Here is a 27,917-nt window from a genome sequence, read left to right on the forward strand (position 1 = left end):
GAGCCCCTCCTCTTCTTGGCCCATTTGCTAGTTTGGTTTCTGGTGAATACATCCCAGATGTGTGATAACAGCAAAAGCCTACTGTCCTGTTCTTATCATAACATCAGCAGGTGTGTCTGTTCCAGTTCACTCACCACTGATAATGGAGTTATTTATACTCACCTGAGGGTCTATACAAAACTTATAATGGCTTGCTATTTTTTTCCCCAAAATGTATCTGACGGTGCTGTTACTATTGCTGGGTCGGGGCTACAATCTATTTCAAGTATAAAACATGTAATTGAAAAAACTACGCTCCCTAAATTCTCTCATAACATCTAGTCAAGACAAACTCATTAAACTTAAACATTTAAATAGCTACTGAAATAACATTTCATATGTAGTTGGTTTGCCATTAAATGAAGTAGGCCTTACTTTTAAACAGATCATTCTCATGTGTACGTAGCATATAAAACCTAATTTACTCAAAATTAACAAGACACAACCGTGTAGTGACAAATTACATTTATTTGGTAAGTCAGTGTTGACTAGGTAAGAGTGAGGGGGCCTTGTCACCTACAGTAATATCTGCACATTCTAATATTAAGCAAGAGTTTCCCCTCCTCCCAAAAGTGATTGATTCCATTATTAGGTGAGCTGTAATACACATTTAATTATATAGTTAAATCTTACAATTCACTTAAACACTCAAACAGACTGGTGATCACAATTGTAAAGTGCTCTTTTATGCGGGTCAAGGGGCTATAAGTTGGGGCCAGGACTACAATGTGGAATAGTTCAGGCAATAGTATGGTTCCAATAGGGATCAGCAAGGGGGTAAAGGTCAAAGGTCAGCCATGAAGAAGAGAAGGAATTAGGCTGAGTTCTTCTTGAGAAAGTTTATGAGCCCGTTGGTAGAGGAATCGTGAGTGTGGACCTCGGAACTGTCCCTCAGCTCCGGCTCAATGGCCTTGGCCAGCTGTTTGCCCAGCTCAACTCTGAGGGTAGGAAGGAGAATATTACAGATATACAATAAAATATAGGCAAACGTATAGATTTAGAATGAAATATATGCTTCTCGCTGACACCTACCCCCACTGGTCATAGCTGTTGATGTTCCAGATGACTCCTTGCACAAAGATCTTGTGCTCGTACATGGCTGGAAAACAGAAAAGAAAACTTAGTACCGGTAAATGTAAATAGAAAACGTAACGTAAATAAAAAAATAAAAAATACAAAACATACAAATACAACAAACATCACACCTTCCCAGAGCCACATACTTACATCCCCCATCTCCAGCGCCCGCATCACTCTCTGCCACATTGCCTCAAAACGGCCATTTTGTTTCTCTCCACACTTTCAACATTTATTTGATAAAGCATTTGACCTTTCCATTTTGCTAAAGACGGAGGACTGGTCGATTTCCTGTTGAGTATATATTTTTTTCAAGATGATTGACAAGAAAAATATTGTCCAACCCATCAGGTATCCCACTGCACCCTCACATGTCATATCTTGAAATATGCAGACAGATAGAATTTGTAGATAATTGGCCCTCTTTCTGGGACTCACCCACAAACAGGACCAAGCCTGGCATGCTGAGGAGTGACGGACTCCATCCTAGCTGGAAGGGTGCTCTCATCTTATCTACCAACATAGACAGGGCTCTAAGTCCTCTAGCTCCACAATGAAATAGGGTGCAAGCCAGGCAGCAGGCTGTTAGCCAGCCTGCCAGCTTAGTGGAGTCTGCCACAAGCACAGTCAGTGTAGTCAGCTCAGCTATCCCCATTGTGCCTAGGTTGGGCAAAACTAAACATGGCGGTGTTCGCCTTAGCAATCTCACTAGGATAAAGACCTCCTCCATTCCTGCCATTATTGAAAGAGATAGTGATACCTCACATCTCAAAATAGGGCTACTTAATGTTAGATCCCTTACTTCAAAGGCAGTTATAGTCAATGAGCTAATCACAATCTTGATGTGATTGGACTGACTGAAACATGGCTTAAGCCTGATGAATTTACTGTGTTAAATGAGGCCTCACCTCCTGGTTACACTAGCGACCATATTCCCCATGTATCCCGCAAAGGCAGAGGTGTTGCTAACATTTACAATAGCAAATTTACATTAACACACAAAAAAAAAAATACATTTGCACCTTTTGAGCTTCTAGTCATGAAATCTATGCAGCCTACTCAATCACTTTTTATAGCTACTGTTTACAGGCCTCCTGGGCCAAAAACAGCATTCCTCATCGAGTTCCCACAATTCCTATCGGACCTTGTAGTCATAGCAAATAATATTCTAATTTTTGGTGACTAATATTCAAATTGAAAAGTCCACAGACCCACTCTAAAAGGCTTTTGGAGCCATCATCGACTAAGTGGGTTTTGTCCAACATGTCTCTGGACCTACTCACTGTCACAGTCATACTCTGGACCTAGTTTTGTCCCATGGAATAAATGTTGTGGATCTTAATGTTTTTCCTCATAATCCTGGACTATCGGAACACCATTTTATTACGTTTGTAATTGCAACAAATAATCTGCTCAGACCCCAACCAAGGAGCATCAAAAGTCGTGCTATAATTTCACAGACAACACAAAGATTCCTTAATGCCCTTCCAGACTCCCTCTGCCTACCCAAGGACAAAAATCAGTTAACCACCTAACTGAGGAACTCAATTCAACCTTGCGCAATACCCTAGATGCAGTTGCACCCCTAAAAACTAAAAACATCTCTCATAAGAAACTAGCTCCCTGGTATACAGAAAATACCCGAGCTCTGAAGCAAGCTTCCAGAAAATTGGAACGGAAATGGCGCCAACCAAACTGGAAGTCTTCCGACTAGCTTGGAAAGATAGTACAGTGCAGTATCGAAGAGCCCTCACTGCTGCTCGATCATCCTATTTTTCCAACTTAATTGAGGAAAATAAGAACAATCCAAAATTTATTTTTGATACTGTCGCAAAGCTAACTAAAAAGCAGCATTCCCCAAGAGAGGATGACTTTCACTTTAGCAGTGATAAATTCATAAACTTCTGAGGAAAAGATCATGTTTATTAGAAAGCAAATTACGGACTCCTCTTTAAATCTGCGTATTCCTTCAAAGCCCAGTTGTCCTGAGTCTGCACAACTCTGCCAGGACCTAGGATCAAGAGAGACACTCAAGTGTTTGAGTACTATATCTCTTGACACAATGATGAAAATAATCATTGCCTCTAAACCGTCAAGCTGCATACTGGACCCTATTCCAACTAAACTACTGAAAGAGCTGCTTCCTGTGCTTGGCCCTCCGATGTTGAACATAATAAACGGCTCTCTATCCACCGGATGTGTACCAAACTCACTAAAAGTGGCAGTAATAAAGCCTCTCTTGAAAAAGCCAAACCTTGCCCCAGAAAATATAAAATAAATAATAAATAAATAAATAAAAAATAAATAAATAAAAAATAAAAAAAATAAAAAAATCGGCCTATATCAAATCTTCCATTCCTATCAATTTTTTTTGAAAAGGACTCACTGCCTTCCTCAAGACAAACAATGTATACGAAATGCTTCAGTCTGGTTTTAGACCCCATCATAGCACTGAGACTGCACTTGTGAAGGTGGTAAATTACCGTTTAATGGCAACAGACCGAGCCTCTGCATCTGTCCTCGTGCTCCTAGACCTTAGTGCTGCTTTTGATACCATCGATCACCACATTCTTTTGGAGAGATTGGAAACCCAAATTGGTCTACACAGACAAGGTCTGGCCTGGTTTAGATCTTATCTGTCGGAAAGATATCAGTTTGTCTCTGTGAATGGTTTGTCCTCTGACAAATCAACTGTACATTTTGGTGTTCCTCAAGGTTCCGTTTTAGGACCACTATTGTTTTCACTATATATATATATATATATATTTTACCTCTTGTGGATGTCATTCGAAAACATAATGTTAACTTTCACTGCTATGCGGATGACACACAGCTGTACATTTCAATGAAACATGGTGTTGCCCCAAAATTGCCCTCGCTAGAAGCCTGTATTTCAGACATAAGGAAGTGGATGGCTGCAAACTTTCTACTTTTAAACTCGGACAAAACAGAGATGCTTGTTCTAGGTCCCAAGAAACAAAAGAGATCTTCTGTTGAATCTGACAATTAATCTTAATGGTTGTACAGTCGTCGTTACTCTGGACCCTGATCTCTCTTTTGACGAACATATCAAGACTGTTTCAAGGACAGCTTTTTTCCATCTACGTAACATTGCAAAAATCAGAAACTTTCTGTCCAAAAATGAAGAAAAATTAATCCATGCTTTTATTACTTCTAGGTTAGACTACTGCAATGCTCTACTTTCCGGCTACCTGGATAAAGCACGAAATAAACTTCAGTTAGTGCTAAATACGGCTGCTAGAATCCTGACTAGAACCAAAAAATGTGATCATATTACCCCAGTGCTAGCCTCCCTACACTGGCTTCCTGTCAAGGCAAGGGCTGATTTCAAGGTTTGACTGCTAACCTACAAAGCATTACATGGGCTTGCTCGTACCTCTCTCTCGGATTTGGTCCTGCTGTACATGCCTACACGTACGCTACGGTCACAAGACGCAGGCCTCCTAATTGTCCCTAGAATTTCTAAGCAAACAGCTGGAGGCAGGGATTTCTCCTATAGAGCTCTATTTTTATGGAATGGTCTGCGTCTCCCACATGGGTAGGCAGACTCGGTCTCAACCTTTAAGTCTTTACTGAAGACTCATCTCTTCAGTGGGTCATATGATTGAGTGTAGTCTGGCCCAGGAGTGTGAAGGTGAACGGAAAGGCTCTGGAGCAACGAACCACCCTTGCCGTCTCTGCCTGGCCGGTTCCCCTCTTTCCACTGGGATTCTCTGCCTCTAACCCTATTACAGGGGCTGAGTCACTGGCTTACTGTGGCTCTTTCATGTAGTCCCTAGGAGGGGTGCGTCACTTGAGTGGGTTGAGTCACTGATGTGATCTTCCTGTCTGGGTTGGCGCCCCCCCTTGGGTTGTGCCGTGGCGGAGATCTTTGTGGGCTATACTCGGCCTCGTCTCAGGATGGTAAGTTGGTGGTTGAAGATATCCCTCTAGTGGTGTGGGGGCTGTGCTTTGGCAAAGTGGGTGGGGTTATACCCTTCCTGTTTGGCCCTCTCCGGGGGTATCATCGGATGGGGCCACAGTGTCTCCTGACCCCTCCTGTCTCAGCCTCCAGTATTTATGCTGCAGTAGTTTATGTGTCGGGGGGCTAGGGTCAGTCTGTTATATCTGGAGTACTTCTCCGGTCTTATTTGGTGTGAATTTAAGTATGCTCTCTCTAATTCTCTCTTTCTTTCTCTCTCTCCGAGGACCTGAGCCCTAGGACCATGCCTCATGACTACCTGGCATGATGACACCTTGCTGTCCCCAATCCACCTGGCTGTGCTGCTGCTCTAGTTTCAACTGTTCTGCCTACGGCTATGGAATCCTGACCTGTTCACCGGACGTGCTACCTGTCCCAGACTTGCTGTTTTCAACTCTCTAGAGACAGCAGGAGCGGTAGAGATACTCTGAATGATCTGCTATGAAAAGCCAACTGACATTTACTCCTGGAGGTGCTGACCTGTTGCACCCTCAACAACCACTGTGATTATTATTATTTGACCCTGCTGGTCATCTATGAACATTTGAACATCTTGGCCATGTTCTCCAAGATGTTCATATGTTCATAGATGACCAGCAGGGTGAAATAATAATAATCACATGTTCTGTTATAATCTCCACCCGGCATTTGATTTGATTTGATTTGATTTATAATCTCCACCCGGCACAGCCAGAAGAGGACTGGCCACCCCTCATAGCCTGGTTCCTCTCAAGGTTTCTTCCTAGGTTTTGGCCTTTCTAGGGAGTTTTTCCTAGCCACCGTGCTTCTACACCTGCATTGCTTGCGGTTTGGGGTTTTAGGCTGGGTTTCTGTACAGCACTTTGAGATATCAGCTGATGTTCGAAGGCCTATATAAATACATTTGATTTGATACTTCTGTATTACTTTCTAACTCCGCCCATAACTTTGACTTTATAGCATTCCCAAAAGGCATGGATTATTGAGTCATTGTTAGTTTTACACTTAAGACATGACTCTGCCGTTGTACTGTAGAATTTGTGAATTTTGTCTCTTGTATAATAAATTCTATACATTACTTTATACTGGACTAAGCGTACATTTTCGAACTGTAATTTCATTAGTTACAGTGCCTTCAGAAAGTATTCACATCCCTTCACTTTTTCCAAATGTAGTTGTGTTACAGCCTGAATTTTAAATGGAATAATTACATTGAGATGTTGTGTCACTGGTCTCTCTCTACACAATACCCCATAATGTCAACATGGAATTGTTTTAAGACATTTTTTTTTTTACAAATTAATAAAATATGAAAAGATTAAATGTCTTGAGTCAATAAGCATTCAACCCCTTTGTTATAGCAAGCCTAAATAAATTCAGGAGTAAAAATGTACATAAGTTGCATGTGCAATAATAGTGTAACATTATTTTTTTAATGACTATCTGTATGTGTGGGATACAGAGATGAGGTAATTGTAAGGTCCCTCAGTTGAGCAGTGAATTTCAAACACAGATTCAACCACAAAGACCAGGGAGGTTTTCCAATGCCTCTCAAAGGGCAAGTATCGGTAAATGGGTGTAAAAAAATACATTAAAAAAAAAAGCCGACATTGAATATCCCTTTGAGCATGGTAAAGTTATTAATTACACTTTGGATGGTGTATCAATACACCCAGTCACTACAAAAATACAGGTGTCCTTCCTAACTCAGTTGCCAGAGAGGAAGGAAACCGCTCAGGGATTTCACCATAATGCCAAATGGTCACTAAAACAGTTACATAGTTTAATGGTTGTGATAGAGAAAAACTGAGAAAGCATTAACAACATTGTAGTTACTCCACAATACTAACCTAAATGAGTGTGAGAGTGAAATACAAATATTCCAAAACATGCATCCTGTTTGGAATATGGCACAAAAGTAAAACTGCAAAAAATATGGCTAAGAAATTAACTTTATGTCCTGAATACATGCTTATGCGGGAGGTGTTTCTGTATATATTCATAAACTTATCCCAGTCATGCTTAGAGAAGATCTTGTGTCAAGTGTTACTGAAGTGTTGTGGTTGCAGGTTCACTTGGCACATCTAAAGACTTTTCTTTTGGGGTGTTGCTATAGGCCACCAAGTACTAACAGTCAGTATCTAACTAATATGTGTGAAATGCTTGATAGTGTATGTGATGTAAATAGAGAGGTCTACTTCCTTTGGAACCTGAATCTAGACTGGTTTTCATCAAGCTGTCCACTCAAGAGGAAGCTTCTTACTGTAACCAGTGCCTGTAATCTGGTTCAGGTTATTAATCAACCTACCAGGGTGTTTACAAACACTACGGGAACAAGCATCCACATGTATCAATCACATTTGTACTAATACTGTAGAACTTTGTTCTAAAGCTGTATCCGTACCCATTGGATGCAGTGATCACAATATAGTGGCTATATCCAGGAAAGTCAAAGTTCCAACAGCTGGGCCTAAAAGTGTAAGAGAGATCATACAAAATATTTTGCTGTGAATCTTATGTGGATGATGTTAAACATATTTGTTGGTCTGATGTGACTAATGAGGCGCATCCAGACGCTGCAATTTATGAACATTTCTTCTTCCAATTATTGATAAAGATGCACCTGTTAGAACTGTTAAGGCTCCATAGATAGATGAAGAATTTAAATAATGTATGGTTGAAAGAGATGGGGCAATAGGAGTGGCTATTAAGTCTGGTTGGCTTACTTACTGCAAATTGAGAAATTATGTGACTAAACTCAACAAAAAGAAGAAACTGTATTATGAACCCAAGATCAATGACAAAGAATGATGGAAAAAAACTTGAGCACTTTAAAGGAAATTATGGGCAGAAAGACAAATTCAACTCCATCTTTCATCGAATCAGATGGATTATTCATCACAAAACCATTTGATGTTGCCAATTACCTTAATGATTATTTAATTGGCAACGTGGGCAAACTTAGGCAGGAAATGCCAACAAATGAACAATGAGCAATTTTATTCATGCATAAAAAAATAAAGAACATTTTGTAAAGTTAGTGTGGGAGAGGTGGGAAAATTATCATTGATCAATAATGACAAACCTCTTGGCATTGACAAGTTAGTTGGAAAGCTACTGAGGATGGTAGCTGACTATAGCCACTCCTATCTGTCAAATTTTATTTCTGAGCCTAGAGGAAAAACTTTGTCCTCAGGCCTGGAGGGAAGCCAAAGTAATTCCGCTACCCAAGAGTGGTAAAGCGGCCTTTACTGGTTCTAACAGCAGACCTATAAGCTTGCGGTCAGCTCTTAGCAAACTGTTGGAAAAAAATTGTGTTTGACCAAATACAATGCTATTTCTCTGTAAAAAAATTGACAACAGACATTCAGCATGCTTATAAAGAAGGGGACTTAACATGCACTGCACTGACACAAATGACTGATGATTAGTTGAAATAAATTGATAATAAGATGATTGTGGGAGCTGTACTGTTAGATTTCAGTGCAGCCTTTGATATTATTGGCCATAACCTGTAGTTGAAAAAAATGTTGAGTTTTTCAACCTCAGCTCTGAATCCACGATATTGCAATCTAATAGAACTCAAAGGGTTTTCTTTAAATGGAAGCTTCTCTAAATGTCAAACATGTAAAGTGTGGTGTACCGCAGGGCAGCTCTCTAGGCCCTCTATTCTTTTCTATTTTTACCAAAGGTATTTAATAAAGACAGAAATACTCCTCAGTTTCATCAGCTGTCTGGGTGGCTGATCTCAGACGATCCCGCAGGAGAAGCCGCCGGATGTGGAGGTCCTGGGCTGGTGTGGTCTGCGGATATGAGGCCAGTTGGACGTACTGCCAAATTCTCTAAAACGACCTTGGAGGCATCTTATGGTAGAGAAATTGGTTTACATTCCTGCAGTCAGCATGTATATTGCTCGCTCCCTCAAAACCTGAGACATCTGTGGTATTGTGACAAAATTGCACATTTTAGTGTGGCCTTTTATTGTCCCCAAAACAAGGTGGGTCTGTGTCATGATCATGCTGTTTAATCAGCTTCTTGATATTTTACACCTGTCAGGTGGATGGATTATCTTGGCAAAAGAGAAATACTCACGAACAGGGATGTAAACAAATTAGTGGCCAAAATTTGTGAGAAATAAGCTTTTTGCGTATGTAACATTTCTGGGATCTTCTATTTCAGCTCATGAAATATGGGACCAACACTTTACGTGTTGCGTTTATATTTTTGTTCAGTGTATACAGTGCATTAGGAAAATATTCAGATCTCTTGACTTTTTCCACATTTTATTACATTCTAAAATGGATTCAATTCCCCCCCTAGTCAATCTACACACAATACCCCATAATGACAAAGCAGAAACAGGTTGCAAATGTATTAAATATCATAGTATGAATACATAATTATGATATAATTAAAATATAGAGCGTGTGAGCAAGTACCTTTTGAACTTTGAGGCGCTATGCCTTTTTCGGCCTTAATGTACCAACAGTCTGTGGATTATGTCAATGCACATACAATGGAGGAAGACTGCCAATTAAATACTGTGGTCAGTTTGTAATACCTTGTAAATGAAAGTATAGTTGCTGGGGGTCTACTTGGGGAGAGTGGGTCCACCGAGAGACTAAAGTGGGATGAGTAGAGGCCCCACACACAGAAGTGTCTGATGTCCTCCCAGTCAACCCGTCCCAATCGCATAAGCCCCTCTCCACTCTCACTAATAATCACCATTGAATCTTAACTATAAATGACAAACACGGAATAATAATGACTTGACATCCTCTCCTAATCTGTCCAGAACGGTTTATCATTTTATAGCAGGTTTGCAAGTCACCAAAATACATTGTAGTATAGTTAAATCCTTCCTTCTGTTTCACAAGCCAACATGTCTCCACCTCACCCTCCCAGTTCACTCCCATTTACCCCACCCAAGCTTGTTCCAACCTACCATCCAAGCCAATCACCACCTCCCATCCTTGCCTTCCCAAGCCAATCACCACCTCCCATCTTTGCCCTCCCTTATCCACCCAGGTAAAGTTTATCCCAACTTCCCATTGTTTCCCACCCATTCTTCTTCTCAGACACATTTACACCCATCAATATATCGACTTACTCATCCATTCACATGCAACACATACCCTATGCATTCACATACCCATTCTCTCCAGCCCTCCTACACATATTCACCCTCCTTCACACTCCCATTCACATGCAGACACATACACACCCCTTCACGCCCACTCTTTTGTATTGTCTTTTCAGTGTCCATGTAGCTCATTGGTATCAGCTATGTCTATTGTTACTTCCTAGAGAAGTAGTTGAGGAAAATAGAGTTTAGATTGTATTAGGGGGAGGGTGGCAGGTAGCCTAGTGGTCAGGGCATTGGGCCAGTAACCAAAAAAGGTTGGTAGATCGAATCCCTGAGCTGACAAGGTAAAAATCTGTCGTTCTACCCCTGAACAAGGCAGTTAACCCACTGTTCCTGGCCGTCATTGTAAATTAGAATTTGTTCTTAACTGACTTGCCTAGTTAAATAAAAAAAATATTGCCTCAAGTTACAATAAGCTGGTCTTGGGCATCGCTGCATGTAGACTAGTGTAGCCCAGCTTAGTTCTCTCAGGGTGTTGGGCTCTCTTTCAACTGGAATGGTTTCTTGCAGCCTATTTCGGGCTTCATCGGCACTTGTGAATTCCATCTTTTGTGTTCTTTTCTATACCCACAGCACTGCCGGGAAGCGGAGTTGAGACTCAATTCCCTTTTCCTCCACTGACTGTCTGATTGGAATGAATTGTTTTTTTTTTCTCAGCTTAGCAGACAGGTCCTGGACGAATCAAATGGACTGGGCCATTGAGTTTAATCTCCTTTCCCCTTGTACCTTCAGAATGTTGACTTTGGTCTGATGGTAATCCTCAAGCTGTGGAACTATGTGAGGTCATTTAGTGTTCTTCCGTTTCACGCCGAGCCGATGGAATCTTTCCAGATCCTTCTGTGATATATCCACGCCAAGCTCCTCTGATATCAGTTTTACCACATAGCTGGAAAAGTCTCCTTTTTCCTTATCTTCTGGTAAGGACAATATTATCATGTTGTTTCGTCTCATTCTGTTTTCTTGCTGTTCGCAAACTTGTTTCCGGAAGGCTAATTTTATTGTCTTGTTCATTCATGCGCACACCTTGTATGTCTACAACTATAGAATCTACTTTATTTTTTCCAGCTAATCTACTTTAACAACTGATTGTAACAGTTTGTTTGTTTTGGTGTGCATTGAGAGCATTTTAACAAATGTTTTCCTAGACAACCTTTAGCTGTTCATTACTCTCATTTGCATCTCCAAGTTGTTCCTTGTCTTTTCTTCTGAGGGAAGCTATGGCTTGTTTGGGTTGTGTTGCCTAGTCGCTTTACCAACTGATTGGTTCTCTGTTGTACATAACTGACCGCTCACTCTTCCCCCAGTTGCTTGGGGATATGTTGATCTATCGATTTTAAATAATTAATTTAAAAACTGTTGTCTGGCTTCTACATATAACCATAGTTTTGGTGGTACAAAATGGAGCTACTCACTCATGTGTCCTATCGGTACGCACATGTGCACCTCTTCCTTAACGATTCTATAAATCAATATTATAAAATACTAAGGTTTTATTCTGAGCAGGGATTGGCTGTTGACATGACAACAGCTACTACAGTACTTACCAACCAGTGCTCCCAGCATGAAGGGTGACAGCTTCTTGAAAACAATGGAGTTGCTGGGCTTATTCCCCTGGAAGACCTTTCATTGAGGGTAAAATACAGTGTTCAACAATAATTGACCAAACATGCTGTACATCAAAGCATAATCCAGAGACAACACTAACAATCAAATGGTGCATATATTTTCATCAATAGATTATAGACTGGCCCAGTGTCTGTCTGGTAAGTGTGGCAGTTACTGTGTCCCCTATTCCCTTTATAGTGCACTACTTTTGATAAGAGCCTCATGGCCCATAGGGCTCTGGTCAAAAGTAATGCAACTGTGTCTGATGAGTAAATCCACTCACTTTGTGTGGCAGCAGTTGCTCCAGCTCTGCTCCTCCCAGGCCAGTGGCCACCAGCTCTTTCCTGGCTTCGTCTGAAGTCTTCCCCTTCATCAGGGCCTCCGTCTGGGCCAGGAAGTTGGCCATCAGGATCTATGGAGATCCAGAGGTATAGTCAAAAACATACATATTAATGAACTGTTTTAAATCAAACTGTATGTACATTTGACATAATTCTGGGTTTGACTGAAAAATAATACTAGTCTGAAAAAATGAAATGAATTCAAGTCTGAATAAATTAAGTCAGAGTTGACAGTTTTGATGGTTGAACAATAGAATAGGTTATGTGGCAGAGTGAGGGTGTAAGCGTAGAGGATGTTGGATTAGCCATTAGGGTACTAATACATTTAGGGAGCCATGAGGGTGCACTACCTTGTGGTGGAGGCTGTCCCTGATGGGGTGCTGTGTCTGGGCAGGAATGAGAAAGTCAGCAGGAATCATACGTGTGCCTAGAAGGGTCAACACACAAATGGTTACATAGAGAGGTCACGTTTTATTTTAATCTCATTTCAGCAGTTATTAGGGAATGATATAATAGCAACTGGTTCATATACTGTAACAGTCTATATTATGAACAAGGGTCTGGAGGACAGGACAGGACAGGTGTGTGGCAGTTACCTTGGTGGATGAGCTGGTAGAAGGCATGCTGTCCGTTGGTTCCGGGTTCGCCCCAGACGATGGGTCCAGTGTGGTAGTTGACACGAGTTCCATCTTTAGTGATGTACTTCCCGTTGGACTCCATGTCGCCCTGTGGATGAAAGACAGTTAAAGTTGTTGGTTAGACTGAAATGTTTGCTTCATAAATAAAAAAGGTGAAACATTGAAAGGAAGCGGTGTAAGGTAATCTATGATTATGAATCCCTTCTTATATTCTAGTGCACCTGCAAGTCACCCTTAATAGAAAGTGTTTTCCTTCCCTTTGAAGATCTGACAGACTGGATAGGTGTAAGCAAAAGCTTCAGCAAGTTTTCACCATATTACTTACTATCACCTATCCAATTAAATTCAAATTGTCTACTCAACATGATCCTGTCCCTGGTTTCTCTTGTCTAGCCCAAACAGATGCCCCGTCCATACAGCCCTAGCATATGGCCATTCCTGGCTCCTGCCTGCTTGTATTACTCAGAACTGGGTTGAAATACGAAATCATTTCAAATCACTTCAGCTGCGGTTGTTCGGACTTGTCTGTTGAATGGAACCAATATAACATTTCCAAAGTGCAAACCCCACCCACCTGCTTCAACATGCTTGGCGTGCCAAATGCTCAAAGTATTTTTAAAGATTTCAAATAGTATTTGAACCCATGTACGGCCGCCTGCCTGACCTGCTGGAAGTATGCAGCGAAGCGGTGCATGTACTGGTCGTAGGGCAGCATGGCATGGGTCTCGGCCTGGAAGAAGTTGATGTACCAGACACCCAGCACGGCAAGCAGAACGGGGACGTTCTTCTCAATGGGGGTGCTGCGGAAATGGTTGTCCTGGGAAGGACAACCCATTCATTGTTAACAACATATTACCAATTCTAAATTTATTTAGTTTGGGATTATTTTCAATTGCCCCAGAGGGGATAAATAGTTGGGTTGAATTGACACTATGTGAGGGAGAAATGTGCATACCATCCAGTGAGCACCAGCCAGAAGCTGCTCAAAGTTCTCAAACCCTGCATGGTGACAAGAGGTAGAAAAAAGTGTTAGGATCAACTCTTAAACTCGAATTACTAGTAGTAGTTATGCTGCTTTCGATGAATTACATTTCAATTCACATACCAAAGCGCAAATCTGCAATATACACTACATCCATAGAGTTCTAATATTGACAAACAGACACACATACATACCTATGTGCAGTGCAATGGACAGCCCAATAGCCGACCACAAGGAGTAACGCCCTCCAACCCACTGAGAAAAAGCCAACATGACATCACAGTCACAAAATCAACCACTACAGAGCGGCAAGGTTCCTTTTTCTTACTCAAAACCTTGAAAAGTTATACAAAAACAGACAATGGCCTCGACAGTGTACTAGTCAAACTATACTGCAATTATACACAGAATCGATGCATCCTTTCTTTAAAAAGACCAATTCTTCAACATTGCTCATTTCCAACAGATGAGGTTAAAACCAGACCATGGGGGACAGAAGAACGCCGGATTGGCGCACATACAACAAATCTGTGGATATTCGTCATGATTGATGTATTGTAACAGGCCCACAATGTGGTTACTAAAATCCGATTTGAATATATTTGGCTATTTTTGCTACATAACATTGAGAAGTAGTCCCTTTTCAGATTAAGAAGTGACTGCTAAATGCTAACTCCGGTTCATATAAACTGGTAGCATAGAGAAATCGGTGGTGGTATGCAGTCAGTTTTAACTGTAATGCAGTTGATTGGTTTTTATACAAGCATTATACTCTGATTTTTACCTCAACATAGTGTGAAATACACATAAACAATACCCTAAATGTAGGCCAACTTTGCTGGAGAGCAATGAGGAATATTTTGGATCTTTCCCCCACTGCATCTTTCTACAATGTGTTTCAATGGCATTTCCATTGTTTTGATCGAGTTCAAATGACCTCTTTACCGCATGAGTCTATGGTTTAGAATGTAACGTGTCGATACCATATCCACAAATTCATACGCTTAACAGTTGCATTCCAAATTATTTTGAAATAAATACTACACCCAGAATGTGGTCAAAATATCTCCCAGCAGAAAAATAATGCAGAAATGGTTTTTATTCAAACCATGTCAATTGGCAAAATAAAGCCTTACTTTAGTTCAGATTCATTCAATTATTAAATAGGGGGTCAGCGGCTAACTCAGTGTGAATAGAAGTGTATACTTACATCCCAGAATTCAAACATGTTGTTTGTGTCAATACCAAACGCCTGCACTTTGGGCTGGAAGAGAAGGGAGACAGCAAAAAGAGTAACAGTCAAAGTTACTTGTGCAATATATCGGTCGGCAGGCAGGTAACAATGTAAGGCGGAAAGTGTCATTCAAAATGGCCACTTACTGCATTGGTGGACAGCGCCACAAAGTGCTTGGCAACAGTAGATTGCTGTGAAGAAGAACATAGAGTTAGTCGATCCAAATGTGATACGACACTCCAGCTGCGCTTTGGACTGTTCTAAACTGACCTGTGTGGCTAAAATTATGTATTGTCCGCAGAGAAACTATTAAAATCATTGGCTGAATTTAAGCTGAACTTATAACGGCATTGGTTACAGACAAAGGTGTCTTGTGATTGGCTGTCAGGAGTCTACTCACGTCATTGGCTGTCTGGAGGAACCAGTCCCTGGCAGACTCAGCGTTGGTGATGGTCTCCTGGGTGGTGAAGGTCTGAAAAAGGACAACAGTGTGACATGAGTCCCGGTGGAAGTAGTACACAGCGTGTGACACTGAAGGAGCATCATTATCCTGCCACCTTTTCCAGCTTCAAACCATAAATTATTATTCAAACATGAATCACACATTACCAGAACACAACAATGTACACACAGATTATTAACCCCCATAGCACTGAATGAGACATTGATTTATAGCATTGAATTATTTAAGCATCTAGAGCCCTATGGCTTTAGGATGTGTGTAACCATGGCAACAGGAGGTGGTGTGTGTGTGTGTGTTGAGTCAGTCTCACCTTGGAAGCGATGATGAAGAGGGTGGTTTCAGCGTTGAGCTGGGCCAGAGTCTTGGCCATGTGTGTACCGTCAATGTTGGACACGAACCACACGTTGGGGCCACCCTTAGAGTACGGCTTCAGGGCCTCAGTCACCATGAGAGGACCCTGAGAGGAGGATGCACAACATTACGGTGTTACCATTTCAACTTCCCTCTATTCTGTGTGCAATTAAAATGTAACTGCGTTTTCTGTATCCATTAGGACTTCAGAGCCTGTCAACATGAGAGCCCTTAGAGAGGATACACAATATTATGAGATATGACAGCATGACAAAATTATTTGAATCAAATCCCAGTAACTACAAGTACCAAGCCAACAGCTCAAGCATACTCTTTGTTCTGTTGCCTACTGTGCCACCTACAGCATACTGTAGCTTTGCATCAACACCCCGGCAGTGTATTCTCTGCTTATACCAGAGCTTAGCGGCACAGTAATAATTCCTTTATAGCTCACTACTCTAATACCAAAGCAGGGCAGAAAACAGCTGTATTTTGTAGTTTGAAAATAACAACTTTCCAAATACTCAAGGTAGTAGAATAAAGTTTAGAGTTTAAACTAAAAGTCAACTATTTTCTTTGATTTTCAAATAAGGGTCTCAGGAAACCCAATCATATTTCAAAGGATTTTGAATACCTCTCCGAAAACCAAATCATATTTTAAGGTATTTTAATATACGCAAGTTATTTGAAACCTAAAAAATATTTGATGGCATCTACATATTTGATGAAGTACCAAAAACTATGCGAGTTAGTTGAATCAGTCTAAATATATGATCATAAGCACATAGTTTGGAGGGCTCTTAGATGTTCATCTTTATAGAACCTATAATTAAATACATGAGGGACATGGAATCACCTCAACATTAGAGTAGACCACTTTTGCAGCTTCAAAATGACTAACACACATATTTTCATGAGTGAGACAAGGTAATACAGTAACACTTGACATCAAGTTCCTATACATGTGTAGTAACTCTTTACAATAGCAACACTGTTCTTACATAAGTCAAATAAGACAACTCTGCTAATTGCTGTGCAATTACCAAAGTATTATGCAACTACTAAATACAACAGCAGTTACCAGCAAAACATTTAATAAAATGCAAAAAATATATAAAAAGTGCTGAAGGGGGATAGAAGGAATGTTGCTCCAAAAGTAATTACAGTTTTATTATTACAGAGGCAGAAGAACAGTTTAATGTTAAGTGTTACTGAAAACACTAACAGTAGAAACATGGCTATGAAGTGTCAAAAGGAAACAAAATATCCCCAAACTGCCGTGTTGAATCAACTACAGCCAAGGTAGGTGGAAAAATCACACTAGTTTGTATTCGGAGTAAACTATCCCTTGAAATATGGTATAGTGTGTGTTCGAAACAAGAACACTTACCCTCAGATGGACAAAGAAGTTCAAAATTGTGGCTTTCAAACTTTTCAGTGGCATGTTGAATGTGCCATACAGTAGTTGAGCGTCAACGTATTTATACTTACAGTACCTATAGAAAGTTGACACCTCCATGGATTTCTTCACATTTTATTGTGTTACAAAGTGGGGTTAAAATTGATTTGTCATTTTGTCAATGATCCCCTCACTCATTTTGGAATAGTATACGAGATTGTGTGTGCTCTATTCATTCTATTTACAGTACATCTTCAACATGCAGTTCCAGATATAGCCCTGTCATAGTTGAAGGCAGCCAATCCAATATTTTCAGAAAAGTAGTAATTTCCTATGATCTGTACTCAAATATTTAGTAGTAGTTGCTTTCTCATATCTGTACTCAAATAGTAAAAAAAATAATCTTTTTTTTCTCAACTGTGTTATTGACTTGTTAATGGTTTACTCCATGTGTAACTTTGTGTTGTCTGTTCACACTGCTATGCTTTTTATCTTGGCCAGGTCGCAGTTGTAAATGAGAACTTGTTCTCAACTAGCTTACCTGGTTAAATAAAGGTGAAATAAAAAAATATATACAAAAATAAAAACAATTCTGTATTCAAATAGTTTTAAAAAGTAGTCACTTTCTGAGATTTTTGTTGGATATGTATTAAAATCGTAACTATTTGTTCCCACCCAAAAAATACTTACTTTCCACAAAGCTTAGTTAAAACTATAGTTACCCCAGGTCTGTACCAAAGCCATATACTGTATGGCTCTGTGAGTATTGAATAGCTCAGAGGATCTGACTCAAATAATGAACCATTACAGTTTATAACATTCAGCATGACTCAGTCAAGCATCCAATACAGCTCACACTACAATAGGACACGTCTACATCTTCATTTGAATTGTTTTAAATAAGTGGGAACAAGAGAAGAAGAAAATAAGAAAAGAGAAAAAAGAAAAGAAGCATTGTATGGACTTCCCGGTATTCTTGTCTCCGATTTGGTCCTGCCGCACATACCTAAACGTACGCTACGGTCACAAGACGCAGGCCTCCTTATTACTCAGGGAATTTCTAAGCAAACAGCTGTAGGCAGGGATTTTTCCTATAGAGCTGGTTTTTTTATTGAATGGTCTGCCGATCCATGTGAGAGACGAAAACACGGTCGCAGGTTCAAATCCCTGAGCCGACTAGATGAAAAAAATCTGCCGACGTGCCCTTAAGCAAAGACACTTAACCCTAATTGTGCTTCTAAGTCGCACTGTATAAGAGCATCTGCTAAACTTTTTTTAAGAGGGGTCCTATGAAAGTGATTGGCAAGAAACTGGAGTAACAAACCATCCTGCTGGTCATCTATGAACATTTGAACGTCTTGAAGAACAATCTGGTCTAAATGGCCACGTACTCTCATAATCTCCACCCAGCACAGACAGAAGAGGAATGGATACCCCTCTGAGCCTGGTTCCTCTAGGCTTTTTCCTAGGTTCCCGACTTTAGGGAGTTTTTCCCAGCCACTGTGCTTCTACATCTGCATTGCTTGCTCTTTGGGGTTTTAGGCTGAGTATCTGTATAAGCACGTTGTGACAACTACTGATGTAAAAAGGGCTTTAGAAAATACAATGGATTGGAAATAAGAAAATAGTTGTTTGACAAGTAAGTCACACACTCACCAGGTCAGACCCACCGATCCCAATGTTTACAACATCAGTGATGGCCTTTCCACTGAAGCCCTTCCACTCGCCACTACGCACTTTCTGCAACACACACACAAAAAAATAAGAGGCACATGTCAGATGTGTGCGTACATCTCAATTTAAAAACAATGAGAGATAATCTACCTCCTTTTCAAATATTCTTATTTCCAACGGCCATTAGCTGACACCGTCAACTACAATACAGTTAATTAACTATATGAATTAAATTTATTCACAAATCTTACATTTGTGTAGTGACTGTTGCATTTTAATCCATTCAGATTTAGTTTAAGACCACCCAATAAAAAAAATATGGCAACTTCCCAGACACTGTTGTCCAGGAAACTTCCCCATAGATGCATAGAGATGGAACAAATCAAACTTTATATGTTACATGCGCCGAATACAACAAGTGTAGACCTTACCGTGACATGCTTACTTACAAGCCCGTACCGAGTCAATGTGCGGGGGTACAGGTTAGTTGAGGTAATTTGTACATGTAGGTAGGGGTGAAGTGACTATGCATAGATAATAAACAGAGAGTAGCAGCAGTGTACAAAATAAATGGGGGGGTGAAGTGACTATGCATAGATAATAAACAGAGAGTAGCTGCAGTGTACAAAAGAAATGGGGGGGTGAAGTGACTATGCATAGATAATAAACAGAGTAGCTGCAGTGTACAAAATAAATGGGGGGGTGAAGTGACTATGCATAGATAATAAACAGAGAGTAGCAGCAGTGTACAAAATAAATGGGGGGGTGAAGTGACTATGCATAGATAATAAACAGAGAGTAGCTGCAGTGTACAAAAGAAATGGGGGGGGTGAAGTGACTATGCATAGATAATAAACAGAGTAGCTGCAGTGTACAAAATAAATGGGGGGGGTGAAGTGACTATGCATAGATAATAAACAGAGAGCAGCAGCAGTGTACAAAATAAATGGGGGGGTGAAGTGACTATGCATAGATAATAAACAGAGAGTAGCAGCAGTGTACAAAATAAATGGGGGGGGGGGGTGAAGTGACTATGCATAGATAATAAACAGAGAGTAGCAGCAGTGTACAAAAGAAATGGGGGGGTGAAGTGACTATGCATAGATAATAAACAGAGAGTAGCAGCAGTGTACAAAATAAATGGAGGGGGGGGATCAATGTAATAGTCCGGTGGCCATTTGATTAATTGTTCAGCAGTCTTATGGCTTGGGGGTAGAAGCTGTTATCTCTATGTAAAGATGCCCTTGCATAAATGCTGGGGTAACAGTTGAAACTGGACTCCACTCACATGACAGAAGGCCTTCATCTTGTCCAGGACCCTGTTGACCTCAGGCATGACATCCTGGCCATCTACGTTAATGGGAGTGTTGGAGCGGTTACGCAGGGCAATGTGGAGGACGGCACGTCCCTACACACGCGCAGACATGCAGAAACACACACAGTTAGGGGAGGGGGAAGAAACTTGAACATTATAACATCCTTATTAATCACGACTAAGATGTTTATTACTTAAAGGGATAGTGCAACATTTTTTTGCCCAAGCCTCTAATATAGAATATAATCATCTCAATACAATACAAATAGTGATATCAAAATCTGAATACCATTCTTCGCATGTGCAAACATATCGAATGTGTATATATACCTATATTTATATAACGTGCAATCACTTCCTCAATGAGACTGCACAATGTTGTCATTGCGTCATGAGTGGTGTTTGGAGAGTGGGTGGGAACCACGATTTCCCTGAATGACTTTGCAATAGTGACCACAAAGTGTGCAACAACTGCCCACTCTTTAGAAAATAGTTATTGTGAGTGTCCTACTTTGTCAAATTTCAGAGTAGCCTCCTCTCATCTCGTTGGTAGTATAGTGTTATTACAATACAATGATTATATTTGCAAGGTTACCGCAGTATAATCAGAACTTCTCAACTTTAATTTTCTATATCTGCCAGTGTTAAAAAAGTTAAAATGTTCAGGCAAAGTACCACAATAGAGAAAAGAACTCAGGTAGTCCTGGTACCTCAGTGAAGTTAATCTTCTCTCCAGAGAACATCTTGTCTCTGGCTTCCTCCACTCCCCTGGACTTGGCCTGCACAAGAAAGATTCAACTTAATGAGAGTTAATTGTTGCAATCATTGAATAGCAACATTGTTGCTACCATCTGCAATCACTCAATGCCCACAAACAGGTTATTACAACATGCGTAGCATTTGCGACAGCATATACCGGTAGGACTAGAAATGTCTTGATTTTAGCAATCCTTCTTCCTTAAACATAAGAAGGAAGTGTTGGTCTGAATTTAATGTCCGTTTCACCACATTCCCAGGGTCCTAGTCTAGCATGATACTCTGGATGAATGAATAGAAATGGGTGGGCTGGCCAAACTCCAATTATAACGACATTTTCCATCTCTATCAAATGTGTTTGTCAACGGTGTACTCTCAGGGGTTCTATTGTTGGGGAATGGACCAGAATTGCTGACGTGACTATAATATGAAGAGACAATTTTAAGTATTAAATGCTACTAGATGCATTATCAACATTTCTCACAGCCATCTGGTAGCTAGCACAACAATAATCAGTTGACATGCAGAGGTAGGACTATAAATAGACTTTCACTAAGAGCGAAGAGGCTTAAGGTTGATGAGGGTTGACAGCTGGAGCCATGCCAGCTGTGTGCATGTATGATACGTTCACATCAGTGATGTGCAGTCAGGGTGGGTAGTGCTTAACCTGTGATAATAGAATAAAAAAGCTGTTATGAAAAGTCAAATTATACAATTATATATAAAAAAATATATTTTGTGTTAAGGATTTTTTTTTTACGATTGTGGTGGTTTTTATGCTCAAAATATACATTTGCTAAAACCGCATTTTAAAAAAACAAGGCGCCAGGGAATTCCTTTCCAGCCATTCAAATCGTTCTCACGTCATCTGACCTCGGCCCAAATTCCTCACTCCTCCCAAACTCACGGCTGCCCTATCTTATCTGTTGACTCCTCTCCATAGGATACCTGAGATCAAGCCAGCAGCATACCACCCTGCATCCCACTGCTGGCTTGCTTCTGAAGCTAAGCAGGGTTGGTCCCTGGGTGGAGACCAGATGCTGCTAGAAGTGGTGTTGGAGGACCAGTAAGAGGCAAGTAAGTAAGTAAGTAAGTAAGACTCTCTGTGGTCACTAAAGATCCTATGGCACTTATTGTAAGAGTAGGGGTGTTAACCCCGGTGTCCTGGCTAAATTCCCAATCTGACCCTCATACCATCATGGTCACCTAATCATCCCCAGCTTACAATTGGCTTGTTCATCCCCTCTCCCCTGTAACCATTCCCCAGGTTGTTGCTGTAATGTGTTCTCAGTCAACTTACCTGGGTTAAATCAATAGCATGTCCTTTCTCACTTAGTAGATTTCCATGCCCTCATTTCTAATATGGTAACATGAATAATGATGTTTAGAAGTCAGTACCCAACACTAATCAGAAGAAATGAGTCTACCATGAAAGCAATTCAGTTTGTCCTTCTCTTGGGCTTTATTTGTGTCGAGGAAACAGCCTCTCTTAAAGGTCTGGATTAATAAGACCATTCCTGGCAAACAAGCAAACCAATAAAGTACCAAACACACTGTTTTGTAATGGTGTTAGGTTTTTAAAAAAAGGTACATTTTATTAAATCACACTACATATAGAGATGTTTTCTAATATTTTTTGTGAAAAACATACAATTATTTGGCAGTTGTATCATTATGAGGGTTGTCACAACATTTTAGCCACTAGCCCATTTCTCCAAATGTTCAGGCCTGTAGGATAAGTCTCAATATGAGAATTGCATATTTCAAGACTTGGCATAAGATACCTGAAGGGTTGGACGATAATTTTCTCGTCCATCAACTGGAAATCAACCCGTCCCTTGTCGCTAAGACAATGGAAAGGTCAAATGCTTTTTATCAAATTTTGTAAGTGCTTGGGCGACGGCGAGAAACCAACTTGTGCAGTTTGAAGCCATGTGGCGGATGAGTGATGATGGCACTGGAGATGGGGGCAGTCTGAACAGGTGCAATGTAGTTGAAATAGAGAATTGCACCATTACGATAGTCCTCTCAGAGAGCTGCCATTTGTTGGACTATTCAAGGAGAAGCATTAGGTTGTTAAGAGCAGGATAAACTGAATTACTTTTATGGTGGACTAACTTCACCACACAATTTATTTTCATAATTTTAAAAAGCTATTGCCTGATGACTCAAACTGAATTCTTCCGCTGCTCTATATTCGCTACATATTTCAGTCTGAGACCACCATCGTTGAAGTTATTTGCGGTGACATCAAAATGAAGAGTTTTGTACAAAATAAAGTAAAATCACCAATCAGAGTATCAAAGCCAATGACACATTTTCAAAATGGCGCATTACCCGTGTGTGTCGGTTTCTGGGACCAATCAGAACGGTTGGAAAGAGTTTGCGTTCTAGTTATCGCCAGGGAGGTACTCAGATCCAGACTCAATGCGGAGAAGAACCTAACATCTGTGGGCTTGGAGTAGCGTTTGACCGGCGCAAGGAGTTTGGTTAGCCAGGCAACAAAAGCTATTGGTTTTCTAACCAAAGTTGCAAAGAAAAATGGTGTGAAACATTTAATGAACACAAGCGACCAGCTAAATGGATAAAAGAGGGTGGTGGTAGTAGCAGGAACAGCAGCATCTAGTGGGCAAAACATTATACTTTTACACGAATTTAGGGTAAATAATGTAAGCGACTTCAATGGCTAATTTCTCTAAACACTGGTTGTTGGGGTGACGGGTCCGGGGTCCGCGGGTGGCTTTTGATCATTTTATTAGATTCCTCATGTCTTACTCAATGTTAGGAAGAATTATGGTCCAAATCCAATGTCAGGACTATATTTATCGAGGATTATATGAACCCTAAAAATGTAAAAAATGGCCCATTTAGCTTAATTTCTCAAAGATCAAATTATAATTTCAACAGAATAATGTTTCAGGAATGCTAATCTTATGTTAGACAGAAACGATTTCAGAACGATCTGAGATGGTGGGTGTCATGGCTTTCTGAATGAATGACCCATGCAGAATAAAATAATGGACATGGGACTCTGCTGTGACTTCTACAGCGCTGTCACAGAGGTTCACCAGACAAATGTACAAGTAAAGACAGGCCAAAATGCATTTTCCTTATCAAATTTGCAGGTTGGGCTAATATTGATTAATGAGAAAAGACATCACTGAATGCATTTGATTTATCAAGCTAGAATTTCACTTCGATGAGACACTAACGTTTTAACTTTTTCAGTAATTTCTATTGTTGATATGGAAATTGTGTAAAAATATTTCACATAATATTGTGTGATTACGCACGCAGTGCATTGGAAGAATTGTAAATCCATTGTGAAATGCTATGCAGTTTGCATTGCGAATTATCCAAAGGAAAGCTGTCTATATATTAGTTGTTGGATGGTGAACTTGGACTTAATCTTGGTTTTGAATATACTTAAGTATCAAAAGTAAATGTAATTGCTAAAATATACTTAAGTATCAAAAGTAGATGTAAAAGTATAAATCATTTCAGATTCCTTATAAAAAAGAAAAGTAGACAGCACCATTTTCTTGTTTTTAAAATGTACAGAAAGCCAGGGGCAAACTCCAACACTAAGACATTATTTACAAAAGCTGCATTTGAGTTTAGTGTGTCCGCCAGACCATAGGCAGTAGGGATGACCACATGTTCTCTTGATAAGTGCGTTAATTTCACAATTTCCCTGTCCTGCTAAGGGATCATTCAAAATATAGCGAGTAAGACAGTCGTGAAGAGGGCACGACAAAACCTATTCCCCCTCAGGAGACTGAAAAGATTTGTCATGGGTCCTCAGACCCTCAAAAGGTTCTACAGCTGCACCATCCTGACTGGTTGCATCACTGCCTGGAATTGGCAACGGCTCGCCCACCGACCGCAAGGCACTGCAGAGGGAAGCGCGAACGGCCCAGTGCATCACTGGGGCCAAGCTTCCTGACATCCAGGACCTCAATACCAAGCGGTGTCAGAGGAAGGCCCTAAAAATGGTCAAAGACTCCAGCAACCCTAGTCATAGACTGTTCTCTCTGCTACCGCACAGCAAGCCGGAGAGCCAAGTCTTGGTCCAGCTTCTAAACAGCTTCTACCCCCAAGCCATAAGACTCCTGAACATCTAATCAAATGGCTACCCAGACTATTTGCATTGCCCCCCCCCCCCCCCCCCCCTCTTACACAGCTGCTACTCTCTGTTGTTGTCATCTACGCATAGTCACTTTAATAACTCTGCCTACATGTACATATTACCTCTACTAACCAGTGCCCCCCGGACATCGACTCTGTATCAGTATCCCCCTGTATATACTCTCGCTATTGTTATTTTACTGCTGCTCTAATGACTTATTACTTTTATTCTTATCTATATTTTTTTAAACTGCATTGTTGGTTTAGGGGCTCGTAAGTAAGCATTTCACTGTAAGGTCTACAGCCGTTGTATTCGGCGCATGTGACTAATACAATTTGATTTGAGAACTTTGGCTTGTCAGGGAAAATGTATGGAGTAAAAAACACAACATTTTCTTTAGGAATGTAGTGAAGTAAAAGTGGTCAAAAATATAAATAGTAGAGTAAGGTACAGATACTCAAAAAGAACAACTTAAGTAGTACTTTAAAGTATTTTTATATCACTGTGTATAGGTCCATGACGTAGGTCGGTCATTCCCATTGAGTCAAAACTGAGAGCAAACATCTGTTAGATGTTTGCTATAGTTATGAGAAGACATAACATTGATATGTTTACCATGGCCAGCAGCATCCTCATGACTTCCTCATTGACAAGATTCTTGGAGTAATCAAGCAGGATGTCTCCATCGTCTGTCTCAAGGGTTGTGCTACCAAGGAAAGAGATAACAGAAAACAAATGTAATAATCTAGAATGATCAAGTAGGGTTTCTAACAAATTCCTTATCATTTCTATGTACAGTGATGTAATTGACACAGGAAGATGCATTTTATCATTTATTCTGAATTGTAACAAGATTACGTGTTACTGACTATGTGTTGCAGTGCTACAGTGTGGCTTGGATAGACAAGGTACACAATTGTATTAACAATTGTATTACCCCAAGCCACAAGACCACTGAACAATTAATCAAATGGACACTGGACTATTTACATTGACCCCACTCATTTGTTTTGTACGCTGCTACTCGCTGTTTATCTTCATCTATGCATAGTCACTTCACCCCTACCTACATGTGTACATTCCCTCAACTAACCTGTACCCCGCACACTGACTTGGTACCGGTACCCACTGTATATAGCCTCGTTATTGTTATGCAACTTTTTTTTAAATATAATAAAAACATTTTTCTTTTTACATTGGTTTATTTGATAAATATTTTCTTAACTCTTCTTGAACTGCACAGTTGGTTAAGGGCTTGCAAGTAAGCATTTCACGGTAAGGTCTACACTTGTGGTATTCGACGCATGTAACAAATAAAGTTGGATTTGATAACGGAAGATGGTGCAGGTTTTATTGTAGGGGCGTAGCTAGCTAGCCTTGTTGCTTAACGGCTGGCGTACGTGCGACTTCAGACCCCTCCGTTAGAACGTCGTGACAGCAATCTTGATGGTTACAGTAAATTTGTCAGTGGTACCTAAAAGATGTCTATACTGGGTTTAGGTCCCTCGTTAGCTAGACATAAAACGCCTACTGGTAGGCTATGTATGTGGAAAACTGCACGTAGATAGCCAACGCCAGCTGCTGAATGAAAGGAAGCGAGCATACAGCTTTAGCTAGTTAGGGCTAACATTACCTAGCAAGCTAACCCAGTTAAATGGGGCCCTACATAAAACGAATATAGTTGACAGCTCGATAACAATATAGCTAGTTATAATGTAACTGGGTGTAGTAGAGCGAAATGGAACATGAACAATTCACAAAGCAGATACTAAGCTGTTTTACGACTGGAAAAACAATCGATCAAACGATGACCTTGTACTGTGTACTCATACAAGTATGAAGCACTTGCTATTAGCAAGATAACTACATAGCTAAAAAGACAAATGACTATTCTTGATTCCCTGCTTATATTGTAAAGCTTAGTTATGGATTCACATTTGATTGGTACCAATGTGTACAAAAAAACGCATCCCATGCACTGGCTCTATTGATGTAGTTAGCTAGCTAACGTTAGCTCCGTATTCAATTGTTTGACCTATACCGTTACTGATGCAAGATACCGTGCCAAATGTCTGTATAGTATCGGCTATTGGTCATAATAACAATCGAAAGCTTACCTAAATTTGCTGAATCTATCCTTGTCAGCCTCAAACATGTCCCTCATGTTGAGGTTCCCAGCTTTGGATTTGTACCATTGTTCAAGTTTCTGGAAATGTGGATCACTTGAAAGTCCCATGTTGGCGGTTGAATTGATAATGATCGCGTTAAAACCCCACTTCCGTGCGTGTAGGATGAAAGGGCAATTCAGTGTGAGAGGCTAGGGAATAAGAACGGGCTATGCGGACACGCCTGCTGCCCAAATTGATGACGTAGGTCGCACAGCGATTGTCGTGTGGAGACGGACAAATTCAGTTAAATCAGTCGTCTTGATAGCAATGGCGTCTTTTTAGTAGTTGGACAAAGTCTATGGGGGAAATTGTGATTTTGTAAGGTTTTTATATAAACGCCTAAAATAGCGTCTGTGGTAAACACAGGCTTAGGAAATCTTATACCTTTTGTTATATGATCTCATCACCTCACATCCATTTTTGTGAATTTTGAAGAACGTATATTATAATAAAAAAAACAACACACATAAAGCCTTTATAATTCATTAAGGTCATGTTAACTGACAGCTATTATCTCATAGAACAAAACGCATTCGATCTCTTAAACCTGTGTTAACCTCATACCTTATTTTCGAACTTTATTTCAAACCCCTATTAATTCCACATAAACGTTTCCCATACAGATGGCAAACCAGAGGT

General features: G+C 40.3%; 1 protein-coding gene across 1 annotated transcript; it reads right to left on the bottom strand.

Annotated features, from left to right (window-relative positions):
- Positions 1–489: 489 nt before the first annotated feature.
- Positions 490–27,917, bottom strand: LOC139374960 (glucose-6-phosphate isomerase a). Its single transcript, XM_071116246.1, has 18 exons — positions 27,228–27,917; positions 25,726–25,816; positions 20,936–21,004; positions 20,199–20,318; positions 18,893–18,976; positions 15,797–15,943; positions 15,424–15,495; positions 15,170–15,214; positions 15,000–15,053; positions 13,984–14,044; positions 13,763–13,806; positions 13,472–13,624; positions 12,766–12,895; positions 12,520–12,596; positions 12,112–12,240; positions 11,768–11,843; positions 1,072–1,138; positions 490–977 (listed from the first exon to the last, which is right to left on the bottom strand). The coding sequence occupies exons 1-18, from the start codon at positions 27,344–27,346 to the stop codon at positions 854–856; spliced, it is 1,662 nt and encodes a 553-aa protein (XP_070972347.1). The 5' UTR covers positions 27,347–27,917; the 3' UTR covers positions 490–853.

Source organism: Oncorhynchus clarkii, chromosome 2, assembly GCF_045791955.1.
Source record: "Oncorhynchus clarkii lewisi isolate Uvic-CL-2024 chromosome 2, UVic_Ocla_1.0, whole genome shotgun sequence".
Lineage (NCBI taxonomy): Eukaryota > Metazoa > Chordata > Actinopteri > Salmoniformes > Salmonidae > Oncorhynchus > Oncorhynchus clarkii.

Excerpts from the sequence above, each read along its gene's own strand:
- LOC139374960 (XM_071116246.1), bottom strand. The coding sequence starts at position 27,346 with ATGGGACTTTCAAGTGATCCACATTTCCAGAAACTTGAACAATGGTAC. Across the intron at positions 25,817-27,227 it reads GATAGATTCAGCAAATTTAG|CACAACCCTTGAGACAGACG; the intron begins GTAAGCTTTCGA and ends TTTCCTTGGTAG. Across the intron at positions 15,944-18,892 it reads GGATCGGTGGGTCTGACCTG|GGTCCTCTCATGGTGACTGA; the intron begins GTGAGTGTGTGA and ends TCCTCCTCTCAG.